Raw genomic sequence first — 8,143 nt, 5'->3', positions numbered from 1 at the left:
GGTACTCAAAATGTGTGCATATTGGCAGGTCTGTAATCGCTTTTTCCTTTTCAATCTGGATTGGAATGATTTTAGTATCTTATTTTAAATTGGTGTTGAGCTAGCTAGGCTATTACCAGTGCTATAACATTTGACACATTATCTTGAGTTAAACAAACATGATTTATTGTCGAAAATATTATTTTTAAAACACACGCCAGACCAGACCGATGCAAGGGTCGCATCCTGTCTGAGACTCATCACCTTTAAAGATTCTCTAAATCCTCCTGCCACGACCTCTGAACCCTTGGACAGAACCCTGGCCGAAACACACCGTCCTAGGAACCCTGGTGGCACAGAACACAGTCCACTAAACATACACAGTCCGTTCCTGCGAAGTGCACTACCGCGTCCCATGACAGCGGTTGTGTAGATCCAGCTATACCACTCCCATTGTCGTGGGACTTGGCTTCATTTTGCATAGTTAAAAAAAATATAACAAAAATTGCATAGACTATGTAAAGGCATTGCAGTTCACCAGTCCCACTTGAAATATATTATTCTATATTCATGTGTGCATTCAGGGTCATTGCACATCGACTGTAGGTCTAAGGGAAATACATTAGAATCATGTAGTGCACCATGTAGGAAATAGTGTGCCATTTGAAGTAAATACTGACCTGTAGGAGTGTCTCTCTCTGTTGTGCTGTGGTCTCTGTTGGTTTGTGGTGGGCTGGATGGTGACAGAGGGGATTGGGGCAGTATCATGATCTGTGGACAGCTCTACTGTGTTAATTGGGTTACCGGCAGGGTCCAGGATACCTGGTTCCAGAGAGTGATTTATCTCCATATATTCCTCTTCCTCTGGTTGGTCAGACAACACCTCACACACACCCTTAGGTTCACTCACACTCATGGACACCTCCATACTTGTGCCTTTCTGCAGCATATTCTTCTTCGCTCTGTAAGAAAGAGGGGAATGTTTTATCCTCTACACACACATACTTCATTCACAGATTTTACCCAGTCCTGAATGCTGAGAGATGACTCATTCTGACACCACCTGTTGGACACAGTGAGAACCCTTGAATTTGTGTTTACATTTTGATATTCTTGATCCTCTTCGCCTTGTCGAACATGAAGTCAGAAGGGTACTTATGGATCTTGATCATATGGTCTTTCCTCTGTTCTCTGGTTCTGTACTTCAAACCACACCCCTCCACTAGACACTGGTACTTGGGGGGGAAAAGAGAGAGTTAGAAACAGTGTGCATAGACTGGTCCAAGTCAAGGCCAGAGTGAGCAACATAGTGAGTGTGTGTGCACGTGCGTTTGTGTGCATGTATGTTAGCTACCATGTCCTGCCTTTCAGCCAGAATACTGAAGAGCGAGTCGTGCCACTCCTGGATGTGGATGTCGAGCAGGCGAGCGGAGGGCAGCGACCTCTGGCAGGAAGAACACACGTGTCTGTGGAGCGTGTTATAGTGATGCTCATAGTCCTCCACAGTACTGAACACCTGGCTACAGCCAGATATATGACACCTGAACCCACACTGCCTGAGAGAAAAAAAGGTGGGGGGGGGAGAGAGAAATACGGAAAAGTTAACATGAGGGTTATTCTAATGACTTCAATGCCAAATCTGGTAACCTAACTAAAAACTGTCTGAAGTACTATGTCAGTGTTTCTCCAGATATCACGGGACACAGAAAACAGTCTCATGAATCCCTCCACAATTTAACCGTGAACTAATTTAAACTGCTGATCTGTATTCTGGACACCATGGCACAGAAATAAAAAATAGTTGAAATCAAAAGATACTTTTGGTTCCATGTGAGAAGGCAGAAGCTGAAGATCAGCTCTCTATCAATTAGGCCTAATGCCATTTAGCAGAAACTAGACACTGACAATAAACTTATGTTTTGTGCCAGGAAGACATTGAATAATCAAGACTGAGGAAGCCATCATATCTTGAATGTGACTTGTCTTAGCATCTTGCATTTGTGAATGTGACTGCATGTACCCAGAACACTGTGTTAAAGCTGTTACTTCGACCGTGCCTCTGACTTTTTAAAACTTTTTTAAAAAGTCTATCACCTGACTAAGTAAACTTATCTGAAAATACTGCTCTTTAACAGTCATCAGCTATTTGTAACATTATGCCACATACATAATTCTTTCCCATGCCCCACTGTCTTACCATGTGAATGGGTTATACTGTCAAATCTGTTGTCGATCACCATGGTGATGATAATATTGTTACCTGGCTGTAGGTGAGTCATAAGCTGGGCAGGTAGAGAGGTTCTGGAGGTACAGGTGTCTATGTATGTCTCCATCCTAACACACACACACACACACACGTCAGTTACACCGCTGTAGCTTATCTGCATGTGACTATAACACTGCTGGTGGTGGTAATGATGGTGTATTACCACACTGTACAAAAATATTTATTGTTTTAGTTATTTTAAACATACATTTTATTACCCCGAACAGCCCATCTTATATAGCATATAATATAATTACTATGGTTACATAAGACAGATGGTTACCCTTCCCCTAACCTTAACTATTTTAGAGTTTAGCCTAGCTAAAGTTAGCCAGCTAGCCACCTAACGTTAACTAGAATCTGACCATATCATACGTTTTGCAAATACTTAAAATATTGAACGTTTGGAAAATTCGTAACATAATAGGAATTTGCTACATATACAAAATGAGTGATGGACATCCACAAATAAATACAATACTACGTTAAATGGACAAAATAATATGAAACGCTCTAAGACCTGGTTGCATTTCCTTATCTGCGGTCATCAAAATGCTAAAGAGAAAATTGGTGAAAACCACAGAACACATAGGCTACATTCAGTTTTTCAGCAGTTATAGATTTAGCAGCAGCAGCTAGATTACCTCAAAGAACTCGTGGTCCTTGTTGAGCAGTATTTGATGTGGAATATAGGTGAACGTTAACTTCGCCTCCCCGTCCTGTGATGTGAACGAACTGAACAAACTCCCCGGTCTAAAGCCCACCTGCAATTTAGGAATTGCGTCGATTCGTAAATCAACCAAATCACTCGCTGTCAAAAGCTGTATCAATTCAGGCGGCAGCATTGTAGCTAGTTTGCGAAAGAGGGTTTTATGTCACTACCAAGTTCTCTGACATTACGAACTGATAAATACGAAAGTGCGTTGTTATGAACGTCATGGACGTGTTATGCCAAGGCACAGTTGCCGCGTTCAAAACAACTGGGAACTCGGAAAATAGGAAGTCAAATAAAGAGAAAGAGGTCCAAGTGGAATTCCGAATTGGATGACGGTACAAAATGATTTTCCCCAGACTGAGTTGTTATTCCCGAGGTCCCAGTTGTTTTGAACGCACTGAAGTCGGAGCTTCACGAGTTCCTCGTTCCCAGTTGTTTTGAACGCGGAAAGTGCCTCGGCGTCACACGGCATGACGTTCAAAACGTGCGACAGTTCAACCGTAACCTACTTAGTCTACAACAAACGTTCGTCGTTATCAGTTAGAAATTGACATAAAATATAATTAAAGGTCCGTGTACTTTTTGGCCAATTAATATTTAATATTAGACATGATACAAAACGAGTAAAGGATCGTTCTTTGTTTATTTGATTTGAATATGAAGTCAAACAACACAAACGGTTTAGTTTTTCGTTTTTATTGTTTAAATTAAAGGAAATATTAAATAACGAGAAACTGAATAACGTTAATGGTTTGATTATTCAAATATATTGTTTTTAATTATAAGTTCTGGTTCAACCCATGCACCACACGTTTTGGCCTATTACTAGTTGTGACTTTCTAACAACACAGAAAATTATAAATGGGTTGTCTTCATGATTTTTATCTTACATATTATGTAATCGAATAAACAGATAAAGATTATTTAGGCCTATTGATTCATTTTTGTTTCTCATTCCAATGATGTGATCATTGACAGTCATTGTAGTGGCGAACAGATGTTGGAAGAAGAAGGAAAAGATGGCGGTAGCGGACGCTGATGTGGATCTTGAATCTAATAACGGTGTAATCAAGGAGAATTGTAATATTGTCTAAAATAATGGAAAATGGAGCAAAGTAGCGTACAATGCTGAGAATGTCCCTTCTTACCAAAATTGAAGAATCCATTTGAGATATCCAAACTGGTGGAGAGTCCTGGGTAAAGTGAAGGCTATGAGGGTCACGAGAGGCGGGCTTAATTAAATGTTTTGTACTTCTGAGGATCAGAAGGAACGTGTGTTGCATCTCACCCGATTTGAGAAGTTTGACATGTCGTGTGTGTCTCTTCGGAACAGGGCCCACTCAAGGGGGTAATATCTGGCGTCTCGAGGGAAGTCGATGTTGCAGAGATGATAAATATTCCTGGAATGATTGATGCATGTAAGGTGAATCATGTGGTGAATGAAGAAAAAGTTAAGAGTATGTTCTTCTTTTTTTTTTAATGTGCAGTCTCCCTTCTCAAGTGCAGTTGAGGTATATAAACTACAGAGTCAGAGCAGTTATCCCAAAACCAATGCAGTGTGATCACTAAAACTTTTGGACATGTTTCAAGTGTTTGCAGAAGGGAGAAGCCAAGATGTACAAGTTGTGGAAAGGATCATATGTTTTAAAAGTGATGAAAATGTGACATGTTGCAATTGTGGTAGGAACCATGAAGCCAAGTCTTTGGAATACCCGACAAAGGTGAAAGAGAATGAGGTGGCCAAAGTCAGGGCTGTCCAGAGAATTTCATATGCAGCAACTTTTAAAAGGGTTGAGGGTTCGAATGGTGCTCCTGAAGAGTGCATGGTGGTGGATAGGCCTTTACTGCAGGGGATGCCTTTCACCAGCAGGACCCAGATATTTTAAAGGTTAAGAAGGTGGACTTTATAGCTATGGTGATTAATGGCACTGCCAAGGTGGAGAGGAAGTCCCAGAAAATAGATATCATTATCGATGCAGCTCCTGAAATACTTCTCAGTGGAGGAGTTGAATGGAGTATTGTCACAAGCCATACCACCCTCTCAGGCCCTGGCCTAGAGCCTGAGATATGAAGTGGGAGTCTTGGTTTTGTACAATTTTTACTTGAATGGATTAAGTTAGTTTTCCCTATCACCTATGGATTTTCTTTTTTTTCAACCCCTTCCAGTTGGTGGAGGCTTTTGGGTAATAATACACCATTTACATTTTAGTCATTTAGCAGACTGGAGCAATTAGGGTGAAGTACCTTGCTCAAGGGCACATCCGTAGATTTTTCACCTAGTCAGCTCTGGGAATTGAACCAGTGACATGTTGCTTACTGGCCCAACACTCTGACCACTAGGCTACCTGCTGCCATAAAACCCAAAGAATAACTTATTGTAGTGGGTCATGTGACCAGTCCAAATTTGCCTAGGTCAGTGAGACAGCCACTTCCACAACTTTTACAAGCACTTTAACCTGTAGTCTTGTGGATAGGCTCAATAACATGCAACTCATCACCACAAGCTTCAGTGCCTACGAGCTTAGACAACAATCAATAGATTTTACAGGAAAGCATGAATATCATTCGATATTTAATTATAGAGGTATTATTTACCATGGGCAGGCAAGCCGGGGTCTGGTAAAATTCGTGTCAATGACCAATGATCTACACAGTGGTCATAACCAATGGTGAACAGTTTCTAGTTTTGTGAAATCTGGATATTTCTGATGAGCCTATAAACCTACATCAATAATTAGGTATGATATAAAAACTTAGCTCTTTCCACAGACTTATGAGATGATATGTCCTTTGAAACTCTCAGATGCGCAACTGAGTGTTTAAGACCTGACCCGTCCGGTCTCTCCTGGACTGCATCACCTTAGGTGACATTCCCGGGGAAAGTGCCTCACAGTTCAACAGCCAAGTTGGCAATGCTATTAAGCTATGATTTACAACGTTTATTTGTCTAAATATGTAGGCTACTATGCCTTTACAATGCAGGGGCGTAGAGCAGCTCGCCATATAGCTTGATGGGAGGCATCGGATAAATTACTTCCCAGCAATTTCACACATTGGTATTTTTTGCAGTATCCTAGCCTTGATTGTCAGGGAAACATTCTGTATAAGTATAGGCTACTTTGACTGGACAATTAGCCTACGATACAAAAAAGCTACTATTGAATAGGCCAAAAGTATAGCCTATCCATTTAGCGAAATTAATGAATGAAGACAGGATTTATGCAGTATTCCATGGTGTCCATCTCTATACCAGTGGTGTCAGTCAAGTGGTAATGCGTCCATACGCCTATTGACAACTGTGCATTTGGCCTGCTTGAGGCAGGACTCAAATGCTACTTTGAAGTATCACATTTACATAAGTATTCAGACCCTTTACTCAGTAATTTATTGAAGCACCTTTGGTAGCAACTACAGCCTCGAGTCTTCTTTGGTATGACACTACAAGCTTGGCACACCTGTATTTGGGTAGTTTCTCCCATTCTTCTCTGCAGATCCTCTCAAACTCTGTCAGGTTGGATAAGGAGCGTTGCTGCACAGCTATTTTCAGGTCTCTCCAAAGATGTTTGATCGGGTTCAAGTCCGGGCTCTGGCTGTGCCACTCAGGGACATTCAGAAACTTGCCCCGAAGCCACTCCTGCATTGTCTTGGCTGTGTGCTTAGGGTCATTGTTCTGTTGGAAGGTGAACCTTAGCTCCAGTCTGAGGTCCTGAGTGCTCTGGAGCATTTTTTCATCTAGGATCTCTCTGTACTTTGCTCCGTTCATCTTTGCCTTAATCCTGACTAGTCTCCCAGTCCCTGCCTCTGAAAAACATCCTCACAGCTGCCACCACCATGCTTCACCGTAGGGATGGTGCCTTGTTTCCCTCAGAGGTGACACTTGGCATTCAGGCAAAAGAGTTCAATGTTGGGTTCATCAGACCAGAGAATCTTGTTTCTTATAGTTTGAGAGTCCTTTAGGTGCCTTTTGGCAAACTCCAAGCGGGCTTTCATGTGCCTTTTATTGAGGAGTGGCTTCCATCTGGCCACTCTTCCATAAAGGCCTGATTGGTGGAGTGCTGCAGAGATGGTTGTCCTTCTTGAAGGTTCTTCCATCTCCACAGAGGAACTCAATAGCTCTGTCAGAGTGACCATCGGGTTCTTGGTCTCCTCCCTGACCAAGGCCATTCTCACCCAATTGCTCAGTTTGACCGGGTGCCCAGCTCTAGGAAGAGTCTTCGTGGGTTTATAAACATATATTGTGATAAATGGATTTGACACTTGTGTCTCATTATTGTAAATGGTGAAATAAGTAGAGCCAGTTATAATTATAATGGTTTAGCAAGATAATAAGAAAAGACGATCAGTATTTACCTGGCTAAAAGAGGAGGAATATCATATCTATTGTTTACAGGAAACTCATTCAACAATTGTAGATGAAGTTGTGGGGAAAAATGACTGGGCGGGCAAAATATATTTCTCCCATGGGCAAAGAAATTCAAGAGGGGTGATGATATTAATGAACAGTAATTTTGATTGTCCAAACAGATCCTCAAGGTAGTTATTGGACCATATACAGATGTGGCTCATTAACCTATACGGTCCAAATAATTATGATCCACACTTCTTTAAAAATATATAATAATTTATCAACCCAGCAGGCAATACAAGACTCTATTATTATGGTGGGAGATTATAATACTGTTTTAAAAACCTCTATGGACTGTAAAAGAAATCAGACTACCCGCTATCACCCTCATGCACTTAAGGAAATCGCAAATGTCGTGGATAAATAGGAACTAGTTGATATGTGGAGACTTAAATATCCTGACCTAGTGAGATACACATGGCGGAGGCTCAATCATGCTAGTCATCATTCTCTCTGGCACCAAAAGTGTTGATAGGGGACAGAATGCGGTCGGACCATCAAATAATTGGCATATACATTACTCTTACTGGATTTCCACCTGGGCGAGGATATTGGAAATGTAATCAAAGCCTATTGGATGATAACTATGGGACAGAATAACTTATAACTGACTTTTTCCCGACATAACATACAGTTGAAGTCGGAAGTTTACATACACCTTTGCCAAATACATTTCAACTCATTTTTTCACAATTCCTGACATTTAATCCGAGTAAAAATTTCCTGTCTTAGGTCAGTTAGGATCACCACTTTATTTTAAGAAGGTGAAATGTCAGAA

At 41.2% G+C, this 8,143-nt stretch overlaps 1 protein-coding gene across 3 annotated transcripts; it reads right to left on the bottom strand.

Moving 5' to 3' along the window:
• znf511 (zinc finger protein 511) lies at positions 1-3,443 on the bottom strand. Of its 3 annotated transcripts, XM_071392614.1 has the most exons (7): positions 2,890-3,435; positions 2,240-2,313; positions 1,334-1,535; positions 1,081-1,214; positions 890-941; positions 660-750; positions 1-326 (listed from the first exon to the last, which is right to left on the bottom strand). In XM_071392614.1, exons 1-7 carry the CDS (start codon positions 3,088-3,090, stop codon positions 139-141), a joined length of 942 nt encoding a protein of 313 aa, XP_071248715.1. In that variant the 5' UTR covers positions 3,091-3,435; the 3' UTR covers positions 1-138. The 3 variants fall into 3 exon arrangements, with proteins under 3 accessions (XP_071248715.1, XP_071248713.1, XP_071248714.1); XM_071392612.1 differs by having other exon boundaries at positions 144-326; positions 660-941; positions 2,890-3,443; XM_071392613.1 differs by having other exon boundaries at positions 144-326; positions 660-941; positions 1,081-1,208; positions 2,890-3,432.
• Between the last annotated feature and the right edge of the window lie 4,700 nt (positions 3,444-8,143).

This window comes from Salvelinus alpinus, chromosome 3 (genome assembly GCF_045679555.1).
Source record: "Salvelinus alpinus chromosome 3, SLU_Salpinus.1, whole genome shotgun sequence".
NCBI classification, from domain to species: Eukaryota; Metazoa; Chordata; class Actinopteri; order Salmoniformes; family Salmonidae; genus Salvelinus; species Salvelinus alpinus.
This window is presented reverse-complemented; position numbering and strand designations above follow the sequence as displayed.